Source organism: Microcebus murinus, chromosome 3 (assembly GCF_040939455.1).
Source record: "Microcebus murinus isolate Inina chromosome 3, M.murinus_Inina_mat1.0, whole genome shotgun sequence".
NCBI lineage: Eukaryota > Metazoa > Chordata > Mammalia > Primates > Cheirogaleidae > Microcebus > Microcebus murinus.
In genome coordinates, this window is record NC_134106.1 from 61744845 (window position 1) to 61768916 (window position 24072).

The following is a 24072-nucleotide window of genomic DNA, read 5'->3' on the forward strand; positions in this document are numbered from 1 at the left end:
TGGGGAATTAGAGTTGGAGAAGCAGGTCAAGTGGAAAGAAAATCTCCACGTTGGAAAAGAACTTTTAGGGATTTTGCCCAGGCCTGGGTGGTGGCACAGCCTCCTGCCTTTGTGTGTACCAGGGGTGGGTGCCAGATGCCCCCCTCCTAACTGGGATGGAGCTAAATGGAACCTCGAAATGTCACATGTCACAGAAAGCAGCTCTCTGTCACACAAAGGGGGTCTAGAATTGAGGCCTTTTCCATGCCTAGTAACTGGGTCAGGGATATGGTTAGAGGATGTTGCTGCTCAATTCATAACAATAACAGGAGAAAGTGGCACTGGCTAGCCACCAGCTACAGCCCAGGCTTCTGACGCTCAAACCACAGGATGTGAGACAAGGAGGCTCTCCTTCAAGGAGGACCTGGAAAGGACTGGAAACCCAGAGACCTGAATTCTAATTCCCTCTTCAGATAGAGACTTAATAAGTTCCACTGATCCTGCCATGGCTAGCATAAGTATCAGCGCTTCTCAACCTTGGCTGCATTAGGATCATCTGGGAGCTTTTTACAAATTCCCAAATCCAGGCTGAACCTCAGACTAATTACATCAGAAGCTCAGGGGACTGAGAATCAGACATCAGTGTTTGTTTGTTTATTTATTTGAGACAGAGTCTCACTCTGTTGTGCAGGCTAGAATGCCATGGTGTCAGCCTAGCTCACAGCAACCTCAAACTCCTGGGCTCAAGCAATCCTTCTGCCTCAGCCTTCCAGGTAGCTGGGACTACAGGCACACACCACCATGTTCAGCTAATTTTTTCTGTATATTTTAGTTGGTCAATTAATTTCTTTCTATTTATAGTAGAGACGGGGTCTCGCTCTTGCTCAGGCTGGTTTCGAACTCCAGACCTTTAGTGATCCACCCACCTCAGCCTCCCAGAGTGCTAGGATTACAGGCGTGAGCCACCACCCCTGGCCCATCAGTGTTTCTTAAAAGGGAGATACAGATCTTTGAGAAGACAAGACAACAAGGTGGCCACTGTGTACAGTTAGATAAGTGTAAAATCTGCGGAATATATATATAAACTTTGTGATTGAAGAGAAGCTTTTTTCTTTCCTTTTTTTAATGTGCCACTCTCCCATCCAGCTTCTTTATTTCTATACTTACTTTGAATATCATTATCATTATAGTATGACCTGGTTAGTTTGTTTGTAAAAAAAAAAAAAAAAAGTTCCCTTTAGGACATCCAAATTTTAAAGATTTTTGAAAAATGTAATCTGTAAAATGCAACCTTTAATGTTAAGGCTACGTTGCCTCTAAACATTTAAGAATTATATTTGTGGCGGGGCATGGTGGCTCATGCTTGTAATCCTAGCACTTTGGGAGACAGAGGCAGAGGCAGGAGGATCACTTGAGGCCAAGAGTTCAAGACCAGCCTGAGCAACATAGGCCTCATCTCTACAAAAAATACGATAGTTAGCCAGACTTGTTGGCATGCACCTATAGTCCCAGCTACTCAGAAGGCTGAGCCAGGAGGGTTGCTTGAGCCCAGGAGTTTAAAGTTGCAGTGAGCTATGATGATGCCACTGCACTCCAGCCTGGGCAACAGAATAAGACTGTGTCTAAAAAAAAAGAATTATATTTGTGTGAATTTGTTTCTTACATTAAGTTAAGTTTACTCACCTAAAATTTGTACAGTACACACCCACACTGTGTTCACACTTCTGTGTTGCCTCACTCTTATTCATTTCTTTTCTTTTTTTCCTTTTTTACAGACGGGGTCTCACTCTTGCTCAGGGTGGTCTTGAACTCCTGAGCTCAAGGGATCCTCCTGCCTGGGCCTCCCAGAGTACTAGGAGCATAGGCATGGGATTCATTTCTTAAAAATAACATGAATATGAGTTAGTCTCCATTATCCAGCAAAGCTATTTAACTTCACATATGAGTAACAGAAGAACCCTGACTTTCCCAGCAGAAACTGAAGACCAGTGTTAATTCACTTATGAGCCAACTAAGAATTTTTCCGCAGACGTCTGAGGAATCATCAGAAAATCCTTAGGTTATCTTTGATAGAGGCACCAAGAAATGATCTACAGGAGGAAGATTTTTCAAAAGGGGAACACCTAAGTAAATTCTGGCCCATTCTTACAATTTATTTGGCAAATTCAAAATACATAAAATCACATGCATGAAAATATGTGTATGAAATAGTGCAACAAATTGTTTCTACAACTGAGCAAAATTACGCATATGGTGTGTATGCTCACAAACCACTTGGCAGTGAAATTGAAAGATTATAAAGTATAAAAGACTGAGTGAGCAGGTATGGATTAAAGGTCAACACATATGGAGAAGTTTAGAAGGTTCCATGAGGGACTGATGAGCTCCAGAAAGGTGAGTCCAGACTCAGAAATTTGTCTTTTTAGTGTCCCAGAGATGATTAGGTCCAGGGATGCTGACTAATGCTAACCAAGTTCACAAGGGCTGATCTATAAACCCAAAGGTCAATTTATTTCATTTACAATAAGATTTACAATCGTTATAGGGGTTACTCTCCTCCTCTAGCCCTCAAATTCTTTCCTTATAGGAAGACACACAGGGTAAGCCAAATTAGCATCAGAAAGTTGCTGACTATAGAATCTGAACGAGACATATTAGCTAAGTGATTCAAGTGTTTAATAGACTCAGGATAAGATGTCTGGAATCCTTCATCTCTGCAGATGAGATATGCCTGGGACTGGGACCAGACAGGTGGGGCCCTCAGTCTTAGACTGTTCTGGAATGAACCCTAGTTTCTTGCATGGCTGACTCCCTGTGACTGCAGGTGTTTCCTTTTGCTGGCCTAGGAGGCTCTGCTGAGGGCCTTTGGTGACGCGGTGAAGTTTGGAGAACCACTTCCTCCCAGACAGCGATGAACTGCAGTGGTGCAGCTGGAGGGGCTGGGGCCGAGGTGTGGCGTTCCCGGGAGCTGTGGTGAATGGAGTGGGCATGGGCCCTGCTCCCAAGCTCATGAGTTCAGCGAAGGGTCCCTCCTGCTGCACATCGCGTCTTTGTCCAGGGGTGAGGGGAGTTGCCACTAAGGGAATGCCATGAGACAAAGCTACTGGCAAATTTTGAACGGGCTCCTTCAGGAAAATATGTCTGGAGCCAAGCCTCTCTAAGGGCCACTTGCCTGTGTGTCCAGGTCTCTGTGATTACCCCATGACACTGTCATTTATAGACTTGTCTGTCTCAGAGTTTGCGGCGTCTCTTCCCAGCCACTCAGGACAGGTCCTCTTCTTGCCTCTCTCTTCCACCCCTGCTATTCAAAGGCCACCTCCTCCATGACAACACCTCCCCAGGGGCTTAGGTTGAGGAAATTTTTCCTTCCTCTGACTCCCACTGCACTTTGTATCATTTATCACACAGCACTTACTAATGACGACAACAGCCAAAGCTTACCCAGCACTTTCTTTTTTTTTTTTTTTTTTTTGAGACAGAGTCTCACTTTGTTGCCCAGGCTAGAGTGAGTGCCGTGGCATCAGCCTGGCTCACAGCAACCTCAAACTCCTGGGCTCAAGCGATCCTTCTGCCTCAGCCTCCTGAGTAGCTGGGACTACAGGCATGCGCCACCATGCCCGGCTAATTTTTTCTATATATATTAGTTGGCCAATTAATTTCTTTCTATTTATAGTAGAGACGGTGTCTCGCTCTTGCTCAGGTTGGTTGTGAACTCCTGAGCTCAAAGGATCCGCCCGCCTCAGCCTCCCAGAGAGCTAGGATTACAGGCATGAGCCACCACGCCCGGCTTACCCAGCACTTTCTATGTGCCAGGCGCTATGCTAAGCCTTAACATGTATTATCTCATTTAATCCTCAAATCTAGCCCACGAGGTAGGTCTGTGACTATTCTCATTGTACAGGTGAGGAGACCGAGACCCTTACAGGATAAGGAACCTGCCCAGGGTCATGCAGCTTATATGAGACAGGGCTTGAGGGCCAGTCTTTTGACTCCAGAGCCTGAGTTCTCACTAGTTCCCACCTACTACCCTGGGTTTTAGATCTCTGTTATCTGAGCGCATGCCTGCCTTCTAGATCAGGGCCAGAAAATCATGTCCCATGGCCTGTGAGGGTCCCACAGCCTGTTTTTACATGGCCAGCTAGCTAAGAATGGTTTTTTACATATTTATAAGGTTGTAAAAAAGAAGAAAGAGAAGGAGGAGCAAGGAAGAGAGAGGAAGTAGAGAGGGGAATAGATCATTTGGGAGAAAAAAGCCTAAAATATTTTCTATCTGCCCCTTAACAGAAGTTTGCCGACACCTGCACTAACTAGATCATAGGCACTGTGAGAACAGATTTATGTCTTTACTCATTTTAATTCCCCTCAGGACCCAACACAACAGCAGCTCAACTATTTTTAGAATGAAAGAGGACAGGTGTGGAGACAACCTTCCCACCTTCCCACTGCTCTGGGGACTGACGTGGTACCGCGGTGACATCTGCGGATCTTCCTATAAGGATGGAGGGTGCGGTCTCCTCCAAGAGAGGGTGAGGTTGCAAGCCTGCAGCACCTATACTCTCACAGGTGGCCTGGAGAATTCTGAAAGTTCTGGCTGGTATTAGAGGCACAGCTGTGGCCGAAGGACTGATCACAGTAAGTGCACCTCCTCATTACTGCAGGCGCATGAAAGGCAATCTGGGGACCTGCTTCGCTGCCACTGATGGGGACGTGCTCCCCAGGGCGCTGCCGGCCAGTCCTGCTGCACCTGGGAGGAGCTCCCTGAGTGGTCCAGTCCCTGTCATCTCTCTTATCTTAACTATTTTTCCTATCACACTCACTGGCCAACTAATCTCATCTTACTATCCTGGGTCAACCAGGTGATGTCCTTGCATCGCAGCCAGGCTGTCCCAGGGGTGTTGACTGGGGTTCCCCCAGTTTGACTAGAGGACCTTTGAAGGTCTCTTATGCAGCCTGGTCCCAGGCTGTGCCAACTCTAAGTTATCCTAAGTTCTTGGGGGATGAAAGACCCTAGCAGGGCCCCCATTCTGTGATGACACAGCTAGCAGATGAGAGTGCTGGCTGGAATCCAGGGCCTCTCAGGCCTCAGAGAACCTTGACATTTTTTACCTGGGGCTGGATCTAGGTTCTGACTCATATATATGCAAATCTCTTTTTCCTGCTTGCCCAGAATAAGCCTGAAGTGTCAGTGTTTGGTGCAATTAGATACCGGATGTAAAAGCAGCTTGATAATGGCAAATAGTATGACTGTTCCGACCAGTAGATCAGCAGAAGGTGGAAGTCGAACAACCTTGAAAGCTTTCATCTGACCACAAACCTCCATGCGTGATTCTACTACAATAAAACAGGACAGCTACGGCCACTGGCCTGGAGCTGCTTACCTGGCCCAAGTGAACCAGCAATCTGCAGCTCCTGCAGTCAGCTCTGCCACCACTGCTCTCCTCAAACCAGAGACCAGCCCAGAAATCTCTAGACTCCCTGCTAGGAGCTCCTCCTCCTGTGCTCAGCGTCCACCCATCCAGCAGCCTCTCTCGGTTTCTTCTTCTTTTTTTTTTTTTTGAGACAGAATCTCACTCTCTCATTCTGTTGCCCGGGCTAGAGTGCCATGGTGTCAGCCTAGCTCACAGCAACCTCTAACTCCTGGGCTCAAGCGATCCTCCTGCCTCTGCCTCCTGAGTAGCTGGGACTACAGGCATGCATTACTATGCCTGGCTAATTTTTTCTATATATTTTTAGTTGGCCAATTAATTTCTTTCTATTTTTAGTAGAGATAGGGGTCTCATACTTGCTCAGGCTGGTCTCGAACTCCTGAGCTCAAATGATCTGCCCACCTCAGCCTCCCAGAGTGCTAGGATTACAGGCATCAGCCACCATGCCCAGCCTCTCTCGGCTTCTTGACCCTTTAAACTACTCTCTTCCTTCTGCCCCTTCTTGTCCACATTCAATATGCTCAGATCTCTCTCATTCTCAAAAACCAAAAGACCTCTCTTGACCCCATGTACCCTGCATTTAGACTCCTTTAACTCCTGCCCTTAGTGGCCCCTTAACCAGGGGCAGTTTCAGGGTTGGGACAGAAAGTCGGGGCTTTCTACTCCATCCTACACGGAGTGGGAAGGCTCCCTGCCTACGTGCGGGGGCTTTTGAACATGTACTGACCTGGTTTGACCCAACAGCCTGACCCAGTTCTCCTACCCCTGTCTCTGCCCTTTCCTGGTCATTGTGGGAATGTTCTCAGAGCATGTGTGTCTCATAAGAACCTTCTGGCAAGTTCATGTTTTTGGTTTGCTCTGAGTTGAGATCAGAGGCAGCCTGGACTGGGAATTTGCTTTAGAACTCTTAGAAGGTGCTAAGCTCTGGTTATTTCTGAGTAACCCTGAAGGGCCCTCCACACTTGGGTGGGTTCCAACCCAGGTCACTCTCCTTCCTGCCCCCGCATTCAGGCTGGCAGGCTGGCAGGAGGGAAGAGGGAATTCTGGGTAAATTGCTCACAGTGGGAGTATTGCCCCCGCCCCACCTGACCCAGCCCTCCCTTCAGGGAAGGGCATTGTCAGCACACGGCCAGCTGCATTTCCCCATTTCCCTCGTGGGAATGCTAAAGAGACAGAGTTAATAAAAATCTATCTTATTAACAGCCTGACCTACCAGCATTGATCACATTAGAAATGACGCGGCACACACAGTCCCCATTATGTGCACGGGGCAGGGCTCAGTGGAGCTCAAAAAGCCATTTAAATCCGCCCAGGAGTGACTCCTCCAAGGGCCTGAAACATCCCCCAAACTAATAACCCCCGACAAAGCACCGCCAAGGAAAATTCCTTGCGGATTTGAGATTTTCACTCTGTTAATCTCCTAACTCCAAGAAGCAAACACTCCCTGCAGCAAATTAAATACTTTTATTAAATGGTCCCCTCCCTCATTCTCTTCGGCAGGGGTAACCCTCCGCTGGCCTGTGTGTCTGTGTGAGGGGTTGTCCCCCTACACCCCACCATTTTCTTCTGTTACTCGAAGAGGCCCAGAACCCACCATAGGACTTGCTGATTCGTAGAGTCTGGAAACTTCTGAGCCCTCTGGCTTCCCTGAGTAGGTCCTATGGCCTGTCAGCTGAGGGAACTGCTTCCCACTTCTTTGTGGGGTGACAGGCCCCAGACAACGCTGACGCAAGCACGTCTGCTCTTGCAGTTCGCCTGGAGGAGGACCCAACAAAACTGTGCGGGCTATGGTGGGCTTTTTGGTAAATGGTCAAGCCCTCCTGACTTCACTAGAGGCTCGAAACCAGGCAGGGTTAGCTGAAGAGAAGATAAAAGGAGGGTGGGGCAGAAGTAGGGAAAGGGGACTCAGGGGGGAGGCCCTCAGCCACCCCTCCCTGGGATCTGCCTGAAATTGGGTTCAGCCATTTTAGCTTCTAGTCACCATTTTCCTTTCGCTGTTCAAGCCAGTTATCCTCAGATGCTGTTCTCAGAAAGCCTGCCTTGCAGGGAAACCCAGCACCTTGCACATGGTAACTCACAGGCCCCTTCTAGAAACATGCTCATCTACAGTTTACCAGTTTCACTGCTGGGTGTGTGGTGCACAGGGCTCTATGGATCAACATTCAGAAAGAACAGAAACAGGGCGCGTTTTGTGTCTGGGAGAATCAGGTCTCAGGGCCCTGAGGCCTTCTCAGCAAGGGCTCCACGGAGTGTGTGACAGGCCCTCAAGGTGGGCCTAGTTCTGGGTGCAGACCCTGTCAGCAGGGGGTGGAGAAGGCACCTTCTCCCTCCTGGGCCCCTGAGAAGCCCTGCCCAGCTTTCCTCCCCGCTATTGCCCCACACTGGACAGGAGGGGCCTCACTCAGGGCAGACAGTGTCTTCTGGCCCTGGCCCCTCAGAGCTGTTAAGGCACAACAGCCAGGCTGGGCCCTGGTCATTTGAAATGCACCCCCGCCCCCTTGTCAGCCTTGGATAGATGTCCTGGGCTTTGCAGCTGCCCCCACTTATCTCCAACTCCCATAGAATTGCCTGCAGACCTGGGTCCTCCCCTGGAAGTTGAAGTGGGGAGAGGTGGCTGAGAAAATGGGGAAGGCATGACAAAGTACGGAAGCCCCTAAAGATGGGGAGTAAGAGAGGCCTGGGCTGGAATCCAGGCTCAGCTACCTGCTCACTCTGACCCCTGGTGAGCTACTTGTTTCTCTCTACACAACAGGGGGAATAACAGTCCCTGCCCCCTCAGGATCACTGCGCAGCTTGAAGGAGTTGGGCCCGTCAATCACTTATCGCAGTAAGGATTCAAAGAATCAGCTGATAACAAGAGGCCTGACAGTGTGCACTGGGTCTGGCTGGGGTTGGGGATTTGCTGGTCCACCCAGCAGCCTTTCTTCCAGACACCCCCACAGGAGACATGGAACAGAGAAACTCAGGCATGTCCCAACTTCCTCCTTCTGGCTCTGCACAGGGACCACCAGGGCAAGTGAGGGAGGTGGAAGGGGGAGAACCCAGGCCATGGTTGGGGGTGGCTGTCAGGCTCTGGGTGTCATGGTGGCCCTTTCCCAGAGCCAGTCCTGGCCCAGCTGGGGTTAGTCCCTGCATCCTTGACTGGGGCAAAAACTGGTTCTCGGAGGAGAGAAAACATTTTAGATACTACAATGGTTTGTGGCGCTCTAAAGCTCAACCCTACCTGACAAATCTTATTCCTTAGTATTTAATTTCTACCATTAGAAATAAATGAAATGAAATATTCATTTAATAAAGTTAGTGTAAATCAGATACAATTTTTTCTCCTGGGAGGAGAGGGGCATAATGCAAAAGAGGTTGAGCAATATCAGAGCAGTCTGTCTTCAGACCCTCTCAATGTCCCTCCTGGGTCCCTCTTGCTGCCTCATCCTGTATCCTTCCTTCTCCTTGGGCTTTGGGAGGCATTTGGCGGTGCTGACCAATCCAGTTCAGTTCAGAGGCCACCCTGCCCCGGGCACATCTTGCCCTGACCCTCCCTTGGCTCCCGTGACTCTGCCATGCGGTTCCCGTCCAGCCTGCGGCTCTCCGATTCCTTCCGCTGCCCCCACACTCGGAGCTCCCTTTGTGCCCCCTGCTTCCTCCATGGTCCCCATTCTGCAGCCCAGCCCCAAACTCTGCCAAGTCTCTCTTCTTCAGCAGCTCACTGGCCCCCTCCATCTGGATTCTTCCTGCCACTCAGACTCGGTGTGGCTGGCACACACCTCCTTCCTCCAGGAAGCCCTCCCTGTTTACCCAGGCTGGCACTTTCCCTTCTACAGCATTTAGCTGGAACCATTTGACATTAAAGAATACAATCAACCTTTGAACAACACGGGTTTGAACTGCATAGATCTACTTATATACTTTTCGACCAAATAGGGGAATACAGAACCCATGTATATGGAGGGCTCTTTGTATACACATTTCCACAGGGCAGACTTCGGGATACGAGTATGTGCAGGTTTTGGTATCAGTAGGGGTCACTGGAACCAGTCCCCTGCATATACCACAGGGGAGAAAACTGTTTATGTCCTTTTATTATTGTCTCATGGACTCACGGATGACTGTTCTGTCTTCCCACTTGGATTTTACTTTCTTTGAGGATAAAGACAAAGTCATAAGGTTCTGTTTACTCCTTAGTGTCCAACACTGCTCTGGACACCAAGGAAGGCAGGCGGTGGGTCTCCGTAGACCAGGAAGCTCTCTGGCAGAGCTCAGGGTACAAGGTGGGCTCCCCACCAGGAGGGCTGGCCAGCCTGGGCCGGGGCAGACTGCCCTGGGAAGCCTCCCTGGCCCCTCCCGGGGCTCCGCCTCACCCCCTTCCGGGGCTCCGCCTCACCTGGCCGACTCCTTCCACTCCATCTGGTCCCCGTCGTGCTGCAGAGTGTCCATCTCTGTGAAGAGGGTGGGGTTGGGAGCCTCATCTTCCTCCCCCAGGATGTCCTGGAGCTGCTCAGCAGCTGGAGACCCTGCAAAAGGAGGGCCCAGGGTCTGCCAGTGCCCCACGGAAGGCAGGAGGGCCACCGCAAGGCCAACAGAAATGGGGCGGGAGCAAGTGCAAGGGAAAAGTGTTTCCTAACTCAGTAAAGTGAAGTCCAGCTCCTGGGCGAAGTATTCACAGCACTCAGATTGGAGAGGGAGAGATATTCTTTGAGATAAAAAAAAAAAAAAAAAAATGAACGGATTTGGTCTGCACTCAGTCAGGCTCCAGGGCCTTATAGCTGGCAGTGAAGAAGGACGGGAAGTGGCCAAGCCAGGGCAGCAGCAAGACCCAGGAGCAGAATAGAGAAGTGAAGTAAGAAACTCTCTGGCCCAACCTCAGCATAACTGGCCCAGAGGGATACTTTTTCCCGCTGGGCCCCAAACTAACCAACTCCCAACACTGGCGTTGGCCCAGTGTGCCACATGCACCCACCTTCTTCCTGGGCATGGTGGCAGTCTGTTTCCTGAGCTCCCAGCCTGCTTTCCAACTGTCCACTGGAAGTCACCTCCTGGGTGTCTACCAGGCACCTCAAAACTCAGCATCCTAGCCCTGAACACATACCCTTCTCCAAACGTGCTTCTCCTGTGTTCATTCATTCTTTCTTTCACTCAATATTTAATGCATGCCTACTATGTGCCAAGCACTGTTCTAGGTATTGGAAAACAAAGCTGTGAGGAAGACCTACATGTCGTTGCTCTCTTGAGCGTATGCCCTAGTGACAGAGACAGACAATAAGCAAGTAAACAAATCCATAAACCACCATTTCGGGTAATGTTCCATGCTCTGAAATAAGCAAAAGGACCAGTAGATAGATAGCATGATCACCAAAGGCCTCTCTGAAGAGGGGAAGTCTCATCCTGAGATGAGAATGAGCCACTTCTGCGTGTCTGGAAGAAGAGTGCTCTGAGTGCCCCAGACACCCTGGGTGTGGACGTGCTGGTCAGTGTGTCTGGAGCATGGAGGGCAAGGGGCAGAGAAGGATGACGTGATGTCAAGTGGTGACCAATGCCGTGGCTAATGGTGGTCAGGCATCCTGGAGCCATCCTTACCTCCCCTCCATATTGGAAGTTTTCAAGAGCACGTTGCCTCCTCCCAGCCTCATTGCTCTGCCTGGTCCAGTCTCTTATCCACCATCTCCTGGACCTCATCAAGGCTTCCCCTTCCTCCAGCCTCTGTTTCCTCAATTTGTCATTCTCTCTGTCCTAACTAATTGCTCTAGGACCCTCAGTGGTCAAGAATTTCAACTGCTCTTTCTTTCATCACACCCTCCAGTCTCTTTACCCCGGACGTCCCAGTGAGACCTGCCAGGCAATGCTGGACAAGAATCCCGTCTTCCCTGCAGTGTGTCCGAGGGAGGCAGTGTGAGACAGCGGGGTAGTGGGATCAGAGTGCACAAAGGATTCCAGCGCAGCCAGACATGGGTGTGCGCCTCAGGGCAGCCACTTCTTCATGAGTGAATCAGTCTGAGTGAACAGGGCTGTTGGGAGGAGCAAGGCAGGTAGGGAGAGTAAAACACCTGACACAGAGCTTGGAATGCAACGGCGCTTAATGCCCCTCACCACCAAGCCCTGCACCCAGGCCGGGAGCCCAGCCATGGAAGGCCACCCAGCTGTGCAAGTAGAGGGTTTCTCCTCTCAGCCTTCTGCTCATCCTCATCCCCGCCCTTCCCCACGTCCCTTGAAGCCATTCCCAACTTTTGTTCCTCTCTTTAATCTTCTTGAGCCACTTCACCAAGAAAATAAAGGCCTCCTGGCATGAAATCCATCAACATCCTCTAATGTAGTGCTTAGGTGTCTTCACCCCTGTTGCCGCCCATCTTTTAACAAAAGGAGTCCCTTCTCCAGCCCAGGCCCTGGTCCCATCCATGCCCTTCTGCCTCCTTCCAACCCTTATTTCACCAGCTTCCTTTTCCTTGCCTGGATACTCAACTTCCCTCTTCCACCCTCTCTCTCTCTCAGTGTTTCCAGCTCCCAAACATCCTCCCATGACCCTGCCCATCTCCCAAGCTCTCCTCTCCCTTTGTCCTTCCTTTGCCCACCTTCCTAACAGAGTGGTCTCCACTCTGCCTCCACTCCCTCCTTGCCCGATTACTTCCCAACCCCCTGCAACTCGTTCAGCCCCACCACGCTAAGGACATTGACTAAGGCAGAGATTTCAAACTGGCAGCTCAAAGAGGAGTTTAATGCAGCCCTCACAGAGTATAAAAGTTTTTGAAATTATTGCTAAGATAAAGAATTGTGATATTTCTTATAAAAATCCAGATGTCTAACTTTTTGTGAAAATTCTGACACTCTGGTCACTGGGCCCACATTCCTGCTTGGTGACAATCACCTAGAGCCAATGGGGTGCCTTCTTAGGTAAGCACATGCTTTGTAGGTTGCCACCGCCCCACCACTTCTACTATCACCCTGCTACTCTCGTCTATTGCTATGCATCCGAGTCCACAGCCCTGCCTTCAGATCTCTCTTGTTACCTTAACGTCAAGCCAATAAGCTAACAAAATCAACCAAACCAACAGCACTGTGAAGCACTATGGTCTGGCTTATCTCTCTGGGTTATCAATGGTGCCAGAGTTCAGAACTGAAATGTTACTCTTGGCTCTCACAACATGGCACTTCCTTGACGTTTTTCCTACCTCTTTGACGATTCCCTCTCTATAACCCTCCCTAGCTCCTCTTGCCTGGCTAACACCTAAGTCCTGATCCACCCTAGGGTTCCTCCTTGGTCATCTTCTCTCCTCTCTTTCCACTCTCTTCCTGAGCGAGCCCGTGTTCTTTGTGTCCTGCAGTGAGGTCACCCTCGTGTCCAGGCAATACGCCCACAAGTACTGGGCATTCCATGCCTGCCAACGGGACTGCTCCATCTGGGAGTTCTGCAGCCTTCTGAAGTCAACCTCAACACAGTCAAAAACAGCACCCCTGCTCTCCCCTGTTTTGCACCGCCGTAGCACCCCTAGCTACCCAGCCTTCCAGACAAGAAACACTCGATTCGCTCCTGAAGCTCCTCTCTCACGATCTGTGTCCAGCTGGCCGCTACACTCTTCATTCGCTCCCAACACGTTTAGTTAGCCTCTCCCTTCATCCCACCGGTCGCCGCCACCCCGGTTCATGCTTCCCTCTCCCGCTCCTCCCACTGCAGCAGCCGCCCACTGCCGCCCCATCCGTCCCCACTCCCCAGCAGCAGCAGAACTTGCTTTTAAAGCACTTCACACCTGTGGACTCCTGCGAGTCATGGTGCTCTTTGGACAGCACCATAAAACCCACTGTGCACGTGGGTTACAAACAATTTTACTGGCAGGAAATACTATTAATTTAAGTGTAGCTCAATGGACCTCTTTTATTTAAATGGATTGTATTTCCTAATTTTTCTATTACTTTTAACTTATATCCTTTTCATTGGCTTATTGGTTGCTGACACTTGCTTGCAGACACTGAATGTTTAAGGAAATTTTGTAGAAGAAAAACCAACAAAATTGAGAAAATAATCTTATTTTTTCTTTAAATTGAGAAGGCTATGACTGCTTGATTCTGAGGGGCCACATCAATCCCCTGTGGGATCAGAGCTCAAGAACTACTCTTTTAAAATGCAGATTTGCCAGCCTGGGCAACAGAGCAAGGCCTTCATCTGTTCAGAATATTTTAAAAATTAGCCAGGTATGGCGGTGCGTGCCTATAGTCCTAGCTATTCACTTAGGAGTCTGAGGCAGAAGGATCTCTGAGCCCATGAGTTAGAGGCTGCAGTGAGCTATGATCTGGCCACTGCACTCCAGCCTGGGTGACAGAGCAAGACCCTGTCTCTAAAAATAAATAAAATAAAATAAAATGCAAATCTGATTTTGTTACTCTCCTGGTGAAAAACTTTCAATGGCTCTCTACTGTCTAAAGTCTAGGGTCAGTGACATGGCTCAAAACATCCCTTGTGACCTGCCCTCAACCCGGTGTCCTGGGTTCTGGCATGTCCCTCACCAGCCGCCCACCCCACAAGGCAGACCACATGCAGTTCTCTGATGAGGAGGGCATGCCACTCCTTGGGCCCTGTGCCTACCATTCCATAGGTTTGAATCCCCTTCCCCTCCAAGGCCAGGTAAGAAGGCAAATGGAGTAACGGTGGCGAGAGGAGACAGGGCAGAGAGCAGGGGCCTGGACCAGCCCTGTAGGGCATTACCTGCTCCCTGGAATAGCTGAGCGCTGGGGTCCCCGGCTGTTGGCGCTTCCTCTGGCCCCAGCCTGCTTCTGCTGCTGCCGTCCTGGCCGCTGCTGCCACAAGTCCTCTTCCAACACAACAAACTCACTTTTGTTTCCAGTTAAGCACCAGGGGAGGTGCGGGGAGAGGAGAAGGGGTGGGGGAGAGGAGAGAAGGAATGTGTGACAGACTGGGGCGGTGGAGAGGGAAAGCTGTGTGTAGAGGGAATGGAGATGTGGTGTGAGAGAGACTGTGCAAAATTGTGTGAGTGAGAGAGAAAACCATAGTGAGAGTGAGTTAAAGATACTGTGCTTGTGAGGGCGGGGGTTAGAGAGGGGAGAGAGAGAAGTCAGGTGCCCTGGAGAGAGAAGGGTGGTGGCTCAAGCAGGCAGCAGGGTCTCCATAGCAGCAGGGACAGTGGCAGCTGAGGACCTGTGAGAGGACTGGCTAAACTGCCCCTTTACCCACTCCTGCCCGGGGTCCTCGGCTGTTAGCCTCAAGCCCCGTTATAAAGGCAGAGGTAGGATTTGCCTTGAGACTCCCTGGGGTCTCCTTTGAGACTTGGCAGCAGGTGGGCTGGCTGGAAAGTGGCCTGGCAGGGCCATGTCCTTTCGGCCACACAGCCCCGCTGGGGTGGAGGTGGGGTTGTTGGAGGGGGGTGTTGGCTGTGGGGTCTCACATTTCACAGCAAGCAATGCCTGGTCAGTAATGTGCCATGTAGCTGGTATCCCTCCTTCCCTGAGTTTAAACACAAACTCCTGATCCTCTTCCTGCTCATCCACCTCTAAGAAAAATGCCAAGTGTCAGCGCTCCGTGGGTGTTTTCTGAGAGCCCACAGACAGCGGGACCTGGTCACCTCAGGGTGTGTGGTGAACCCACTGGGGAATTATTTCGCTCTTCTGAGAAACTCCTAATCTCCTGGGTTTGGTTCAACAAGTGCTTACCGAGTACTTAGAATGTGCCAAGGTTGATTAGAGGTCACTGAGTGGCAGCTGCTCCAAGGAGCTACAAGCCCTGGATTCACAACGTCTTAGAGCTGGGAGGGAGCTTAGTGATGGTCTAGTCCAAGCCCCTCATTTCACGGTTGAGAAAACCAAGCCCCGGGTTACCCAAAGAAAGCCCCCAGGTTAGCAGAGCTGGGGGAGGGCCAACAGCTCCTGACATCCTCCCCCTGTTGCCCCACCGGCTGGCTCCACGAGCCACACTTTCCTACCCGAGGTTCCAGGATCACAGACGCCCATTTTCAAGCTGAGAAAACAGCAGCAGCGGGTCAGGGGCTCCAAGGAAACACCACCGTCACATAGACCCCTGCAGGGGGCGTTCCTGGAGTCCTCGCCTGGGTGTGCTCCTCTGCCGGGCAGGGCAGCGAGTGGCCGGCCCTGGCTGAGGGTTGCAGGCCCTGCAGCTCATACTCACTGTGGCTGAGGGCCTCAACTCCCAAAGAGAGATTGCCAAGGATGCCAGGTAGAATCTGCTTATTCGTGAGGTGCTTTAGCAGTGCATACCTGGGCTCAATTCCTGACTCTGCAGAAGGATGCCGGCCAGGCTTCAAGCTCTCTGACCCTTGGTTTCCTCAGCTACGAGGTGGGAGTGGTCACACCTACCTCACCGGATTGTGGCTGGTACAGTGCTTGGTGTACACCAGCCTCTCAGTACATGATAATGCTATTACTGCTGTTGCCAGCAGGGGTGACACTTCCTCCCTTACTACTGGTCACCCAGTCACCAGCCTGTCCCCTCCGAACAGTCCCAGGGCTCAATGGTTCTCAGCTTCCAAACCCGTGCCCCTCCCAGGCCTCTCCCCCAGACCCCTGTCCTCTCGCTGCCCCACAGAAGGGACACTAAGCCACACGCTGGGCTATTGGATCAGGGTTTCTCTGGGGCTTTCAGAAGTCAATCCACCTAAGGAGGAATGCTCAGGTGATAGCCCCTCTGCTCAACAGCGAACAGCGGGTCCCGCAGTAGAAGCTGAGTCGACGGCAGCTGCAGGGAGACACCAGCCCCAGCAGGCACAGCAAAGGCAGCACCTGACCGTGCCCTTGCTGGGTGGGCTGACTGGTTGCTGGGCAAGTGAAGCACAACAGGATCTAGTGGACTGCCAACCGGAAGCGGTGTGGACCGCACCTGCTGGTGAAGACCCGGGAGGCGTTTACGACCTGGGGACGGCAGCTTCAGGACTGGGTCCTGTGGTCACCAGCTCCGGCAAGTCCTTTCAGAGATTCCCTCTCTTGCAGGCTCCCCAGAGAATGGCTGGACAGGCAGCTTTGCGAGGTCAGTGGGGCGGATGCGGAGCTCACATAGCAAGGCACCCGCTGCGTACTAGCTGGGCATACCAATGGTTAGCACTCGGCGGGGACTAGCCTCAGCAGGAAAGGGGTCAAGAACAAGGAAATGGGGTTGGGCCTGGAGCGGAGGGAGCCTCTGAGTTTCGGGAAGTGGGAGACGGAACCTGAGGGTGCCAAAGTCATTCTTGCCAACTGTGTGAAGTGGGTCTTTGAGAGGGCACCCCGAGGCCTAGTTTCACGGGCAATGCAGTTCATGGGCTGTACACAAACCCAAATGTGGTCTCTGAGAGAGGAGGAGAAAATCTGCCACTTGTGTTTACAGGAACCCCTCCTGCGGTAGGTGGCTTTGGAATGTCTGCCCAGACCACGTCCCCCACGCCCACAAGGAAGACCCCCTGGCAACCATGTTTGTGTAACACGACCTGACCCCTGGGCCTTTCGTGGTGGTTTCTGGGAGGGAGAACATGTAAACTGGAAGCAGCACACAGGGCGGCAGGCAGGGCTGGGCCGCAGAGAGGGAGCAAGCAGACCAGAGGAGGCAGCCGGGAAGGCCACGCAGACCCGGAGAGTGGACTAGGAGGGCCCTGCGCCCTGCACTTGAGCCTGGCTCTTCGTTCTGCTTTGGGACTGTGAGAAACTACTTTGTTCTAGTAATATAAACGGTCTCTCTCCATCCCCTCTTTCTCCCTCTCCCTCTTCTTGCCCAAGGCAGCTCAAGTAGGTTTCTGATACTGTGATACAATTACCTTCTTGATACAATTACCTTCTTGATCGCCTTTGTATGAAATTCTGGGAGGTGGAGATTTTCTTCTGTGTACCTTCTCGAAAACTGTAAGTGCGGCCATGCGCAGTGGCTCACACCTATAATCCTAGCACACTGGGAGGCTGAGGCGGGAGGATCGTTTGAGCTCAGGAGTTCAAGACCAGCCTGAGCAAGAGTGAGACCCTGTCTCTACTAAAAACAGAAAGAAATTAGCTGAACAGCTAAAAATATATAGAAAAAATTAGCCAGGCATGGTGGTGCATGCCTGTAGTCCCAGCTACTTGGGAGGCTGAGACAGAAGGATTGTTGGAGTTTGAGGTTGCTGTGAGCTATGCTGATTCATGGTACTCTAGCCTGGGCAACAGAGTGAGTCTCAAAATCTGTCTCTAAAAAAAAAAAAAAAAAAAGAAAGAAAGAAAAGAAAACTGTAAGTGTAAGGGTTATAGAAGAATGAGTCACTAAGAAGGAACAGGGAGGCGGTGGCTCACACCTCTAACCCTAGCACTCTGGGAGGCCGAGGCTGGAGGATTGCTTGAGCTTAGGAGTTTGAGGCTGCAGTGAGCTATGATGACTCCACTATACTCTACCCAGGGCAAGGGAGTGAGATTCTGTCTATTAAATAAAGAGGAAATTGAATCCCCCTCCTATCTCTCCTCCTTTGAAAGAAAGAAAGAAAGAAAGAAAGAAAGAAAGAAAGAAAGAAAGAAAGAAAGAAAGAAAGAAAGAAAGAAAGAAAGAAAGAACGAACAGGAGTCAGTGGAAGAGAAGGGAGTGAAGCAAAGGCAGGGAAGACCTAGGGAAAGAAAGGAAGGTCAGCAAAATGCACTTGGCCCTGGCCCTGGAGAAGGGAAGGAGCTCAGCTGGGCCTAAGGGGCTGGCAGAGTCCAGCAAGTGCATGGCTGGCCCCCAAAAGTACTCTGGCCTCCAAAAGTGGATGGAGCCGAGACTAGAGAAGATCTTGGTGTATTGGGGGGTGGGGGAAGATCCTACCAAGGCTAGTTGAGAAATTCAAATAAGAGACCCTCAGCCTTTCCCCTCTGGGTGCCCCATGCCACTCTGCTCCTCTGGGCCTGGGAAGAGCAGCAACCTCAGTGTGAAATCAGAAAGGCCCAGCATTTGTAAGAGACCCTGCAGAGAAAAAAGGAGCCATCTCGTTGGAGCTGGGGTGGGGGTAGGATGGCAGATTTGGACATTTCTGGAGAGCCAAGATGGTAAAAGGCAATTAATTGTACTGCATCCATTATTCATGATTTAAGATGTATGAAATGTCTCCTGGTCTTCAATTCATATGTTGTCCTTATTGTTTTGTTTTAATAAATATAAATGCAGCAAAGTGACAACACTGTCATTTATAACCAAAACAGACAGCTGCTGCGTCTCCCTTCTCCGCCAAGAGGGGCACAGAAGCCTAATTATGTCAGTGGGAAACAGAATCGGTTGGTTTTTTTTTTTGTTTTTTTTTGAGACAGAGTCTCACTCTGTTGCCCAGGCTAGAGTGAGTGCGGTGGCGTCAGCCTAGCTCACAGCAACCTCAAATTCCTGGGCTCAAGCAATCCTCCTGCCTCAGCCTCCGGAGTAGCTGGAACTACAGGGGCGTGCCACCACATTCACTATTTTTACTAGAGATGGGATCTCGCTCTTGTACAGGCTGGTCTGGAACTCCTACCTCAAGCCATCCTGGATCCTCCCACCTCAGCTTATAGGCATGAGCCACCACAACATGCAACACCCGCCCCTTCCAGCACCCCACTCAAGCTGAATCTTGATCCTGCTTCCTTCCTCTTACAGAAGCCAATGGGGAGGGAGAAGGGAGAGAAAGAAACTTCCAGGCCTCTTTCAGTTCTACTATGCTGCAAAAGGGCTAGACTTAGAGATCGTCCTTGTGTTTAGTTCAACACATTATGTGCCTTTAATTGTGTGAAAACAGGCCCTGAGCCAAGGCGAGTGGTGGGGACAGAAGCAAACTGATGTGCCAGATGGAGTGGGGGAGGGAGCGTGTGTGCTGGGGACAGCTGGGGACAGCTGAGGACAGGTTTGGGGGCTCGGGGGGTGCAGAAGCTGAGCAGTGGGGAGATGGAAGGAGACTAGGGAGGGCAGTCAGGGTGGGTGGGGGTGGGAGGCTAGGACTGCAGAAGAAGGTGGCCAGAGAATTTACAAGAACAGGGTATCTAATATCTCATTTAAAAAATTGTGTATCTCTGCAATGTAACCCCCTCCCCTCTCATGGTTCTGAACCTTCAGCAAAGCCTGCTGCTCACATATGTGCCCCAAATTACCAATATTGAGGAAACCACAGAAGGACGGAACTCACGCTTGAGCTGGCCCAGAGTTGAAAGCAGAGGACAGATACAGAAGGTGAAACAGCGAGACCAAGAGCAGACTGGTCTACAGAGGCTTCGAGCCAGAGCAACATGGAGACTAGAAGCCTCTGGAAATACAGACATTTAGGCAAAGGCATGGACCTCTTCCAGAACATGGGAGAGGAGGCTGGAGTCCATTTTAGCTAACTGTCAAGGAATAAGGTTATAAAAACTTTATATGAGGACTTTCATTGGTTCACTTGCAAATTCAGGCTCTCAACCCAAGTCCTACATGCACACATTTACTCTGGAAAAGTCACAGGCCCTGGGTGACTTGGTTGACACCCCTTTGAGCATGTAGATGGTAAAATAAACTAATTTTGCCATGCTCAAGACAGCACAAATATATAATAGAAACCAATTAACTACCATTATTAGGCAGGTTTGGGATATGCTGAGGGTGAAATCATGCCCCCAGAAACATCAGTAAAGTCTAGAAAGGATAAAATGTCATAATCCTGCTCTAAGGATTCCAGTCCTTTTTACTCTTCTTAAGATTGATAATTTTCTTTCCACAGGAAGGAACCAAAGACTGATTTTTAATTAGACCAGAACCGATTTCTGCAGCAGCAGAGGAAGGCCTCAGGGCCTTTGCTGTCCTGGGAGAAAGCTTCCCGGGGTCTTCGAGCTGTGATGCGGGAGGACTGGACAATTCTGAACCATTCCTTTAAGCTCGAGCAGGGAGAGAGGGTGGAGGTAAGATTCAGTTTACTGAGAACAATGCCTCAGGCCCAACAGCCTGTTCATTATTGGTTCTAAAGGCAACGGCCATGAGGCCCCTAGGAATTTGGAAATGAGGAAAATAAGTATGAGAAGTAAACCATGAAATCAACACAGAATGGATGAGAATGGAGGTCTCAAAGTCCCCGGAATGAGACCGAGGGCTCCAATCTGACCGAAACATGTTGCATTCCTGTGGTACATTTGTTAGAATTAATGAACCAATACTGATTACATTATTGTTAACTATTGTCTCTAGTGTACGTGAAGGTTCACTCTGCCTGCGTCAGCGAGCAGGTGAGCAATGGAGGCAGAGCAGAGAGGCGCTGGGGGCAAAGCTGAGCACGTGGGGCGTTACGTGCATTCTCCAGAGCATCCCCGCTCCTGGGTGCCTGGACCCCCCAGCAGGAAGGCTCCCCCCAGAACGCGCCCTCAGGGAACTCACGAGTCCTGCTGATGAGATCCATGCTGCTGTCCCGGCTGCTGGCCTGGCTCCCCGGGCCAGTCAGCTCCTGCTGTGGCTTGTCCGGCCGCAGGCCCCAGCGGACGTTTTGCAGGCCTGAAAGACGTCCTTTCTGGTCACCTTTCCTTTGGGGGTAAGTGGGGACTGGAAACCCAATGTGGATAGAAGGGCAGTCTGTGGGCACAACACAAAAGGCGGGGGAGGCAGAGTTACTGAAAATTGAGATTTTTTCCCCATAATATCCACCAGTTACAGAAACAGGGCCCCAGAAACAAAATGGAAGACACGGGGTGCTGGAGTGGGCACTGCCCAAGGCACGGGGTTGACAGAATTCCGTTTCTGAACCAACTCAGCAGTTGCCAGAAGGGATACCGTCGAGGTGTAATTAGGGTTCTGTTAGAATGAATAGAATTCTCATCTCCCCAGTCTTGTTTGTCCAGAGCAGTGATTACTAGACATGGCTTATGACATGTGGCGCAGGAGACAGTCCCTCCATGGGTCACAGATGTAGTTCCAAATGCCAAGTCCTTTCTGTTGTTGGTATGGGAAAGGCATATGCATTTCCACTGAGTGCCATTTTTACTAACAATAGCACTCACCAGAAAACTATTTATCAGAAAAATGAGTTATTAGGAGTTTCTTAAAGCTGAATTTATAAAATAAAATTTTCAAGAACTAGAGTTACCAAGAACCCTAATTCAGAATTCCACGAAAAAGCCTGGTATGTAATCCTGGGTAACATACGAACCCCACTTGGTCAGTGCCCACAAAGGCAGCTGGAGTGTCCCTAGCTCTCAGGAAGGACATTGTTACCAGTTTAACATGTGTTGCCTAAAGTAGATCAACAATTTTTTAAAATAATTGATATATTTCTTAGTACAGTTTTAGATTTACGGAATAATTGAGCAGATAGTCCATAGAGTTCAATGACCTATCCCCACTCCACTACCAGTCTCCCCTGTTATTAGCATCTTGCATTAGCGGTGCATCTGTTACAAGTGATGAACCAATATTGATACTTTATTACTAACTATAGTCTGTAGTTTACATTAAGGTTCATTCTTCCTGTTCTATAGCTACTTCCATGGGTTTTGACAAATATAGTAACATGTATCAACAATTACTGTATCATATAGAACAGTTTCACTACCCTAAGTAGCCTCTGTGTTTAATCTATTCATCCCTCTCTTTCCTCCCCCAACCCCTTTTTACTTACTAGATTCATAATTTTTTACTTGCTAGATTCATAATTTTGTGTTTTCTAAAATGTCATAGAATCGGAATCATGAAGTATGAAGCCTTTTTCATACTGGGTCTTTCAATTAGCCATACATATTTAAGTTTCCTCCATGTGTTTTCATGGCTTAAGGGCTCACTTCTTTTTATCTCTGAATAAATTCCATTTTATGGGTGTGCCATAGTTTGTTTACCCACTCTCCTATCCTGGAGGTTTCTAGTTTTTGGTGATTATGAATAAAGCAGCCATAAACATTCATATGCAGGCTTCTATGTGGACATCATTTTCATCTCAACTGGGTAAATACCTAGGAACACCATTGCTGGTTCAGATGGCAAGACTATGTCTAGCTTTGCAAGAAACTGCCAAACTCTCTTCCAAAGTGGTTATACCATTTACATTCTCACTGGCAATATAAGAGTATTCCTGCTGCTCTGCGTCCTTGTCAGCATTTGGTTTTGTCAGAGTTTTTTTAATTATTATTTTAGCTGTTCTAATTTGTGTGTTGTGGATCTCATTGTTGTTGTATTTTTTGTTTTTTGCTTTTTTTTTTTTGAGACAGAGTCTCACTCTGTTCCCCAGGCCAGAGTGCCGTGGCATCAGCCTAGCTCACAGCAACCTCAAACTCCTGGGCTCAAGCAATTCTCCTGCCTCAGCCTCCCGAGTAGCTGGGCCTACAGGCATGCGCCACCATGCCCGGCTAATTTTTATATATATATATTTTAGTTGTCCAGCTAATTTCTTTCTATTTTTTTAGTAGAGATGGGGTCTTGCTCTTGCTCAGGCTGTTCTTGAATTCCTGAGCTCAAACGATCCACCCACCTCGGCCTTCCAGAGTGCTAGGATTACAGGCGTGAGCTACCTACCACGCCTGGCCTGTTGTTTTAATTTCCAATTCCCTAATGACAAATGATATTGAAGATCTTTTCATATGCTTATTTGCTATCTGTAGATCTTCTTTGATGAGGTGCCTGTTCAGATCTTTTGCCCTTTTTTTTTTTTTTTTAAATAGGGTCTTGCTCTGTTACCTGGGCTAGAGTGCAGTGGTGTGATCATAGCTCACTGCGAACTCAAATGCCTGGGCTCAGGCAATCCTTCTGCCTCAGCCTCCCAAGTAGTTGGTACCTTTTTGTCACAGCTGTTTGACCAATAGAGAAATAGATTAATAGAGAAATAGATGACAGGCATGCACCACCACACCCAGCTAATTTTTCTATTTTTTCATAGAGACAGGGTCTCACTCTTGGCTCAGGCTGGTCTTGAACTTGTGACCTCAAGCAGTCCTCCCACTTTTGCCTCCCAAAGTGCTAGGATTACAAGCATGAGCCACCGCACCTGGACCTTTTGCCCATTTAAATTAGGTTGTTTGTTTCCTTATTGTTGAATTTTAAGAATTCTTTGTATATTTTGGGACACAAGTCCTTTAACAGATTAATCTTTTGCAAATATTTTCTCCTAGTCTGTGGCTTTTATTTTTATTTTGTTTATTTTATTTATTTGTTTATTTTGTTTATTTTATTAAGATAACTGCAATCTCACGTTCAGAGTGGCTTTTCTTTTCATTTTCTTAATAGTGCCTTTCATGAAGTAGAAAATTTTAATTTTAATAGAGTCCAAGTTATCAATTTTTTCTTTCATCAATTTTGCATTTTGTATTGTATATAAAAAGTCATTGCCAAACCTAAAGTCATCTAGATTTTCTCCTAGGTTGTCTTCTAGAAGTTTTATAATTTTGCGTTTTACATTTAGGTTTAAAATCCACTTTGAGTTAATTTTTCTAAAATGTGTTGCTTGCTGGGTGACATGGCTCATGTCTGTAATCCTAGCACTTTCGGAGGCCAAGGCAGAAGGATCGCTTGAGGCCAGGAGTTTGAGACCAGCCTGAACAAAAGTCAGGCCCTGTCTCTACAGAACATAGAAAACTTATCCGGGTGTGGTGGCATCTGGTGGGCCCAGCTACTCAGGAGGCTGGGACAGGAGGATGGCTTGAGCCCAGAAGTTTGGGGTTGAGGTGACCTATTATCACACCACTGTACTCTAGCCTGAGTGAGAGAGTGAGAGTGAGACTCTGTCTCAAAAAAAAAAAAAAAGAAAGAAAGAAAGAAAGAAAGAAAAAGAAAAGAAAGGTATAAGGA

General features: G+C 49.3%; 1 protein-coding gene across 1 annotated transcript in view; it reads right to left on the reverse strand.

The window, feature by feature from the left end:
- SLC4A5 (solute carrier family 4 member 5) overlaps positions 1–9908 on the reverse strand; it is a 52780-nt gene extending 42872 nt beyond the window's left edge. Inside the window, exon 1 of the mRNA XM_076000896.1 lies at positions 9784–9908. Within this exon, the coding sequence (XP_075857011.1) occupies positions 9784–9836 (53 nt within the window). The 5' untranslated portion in view covers positions 9837–9908. The remainder of the gene's footprint in view (positions 1–9783) is intronic.
- Positions 9909–24072: the final 14164 nt, after the last annotated feature.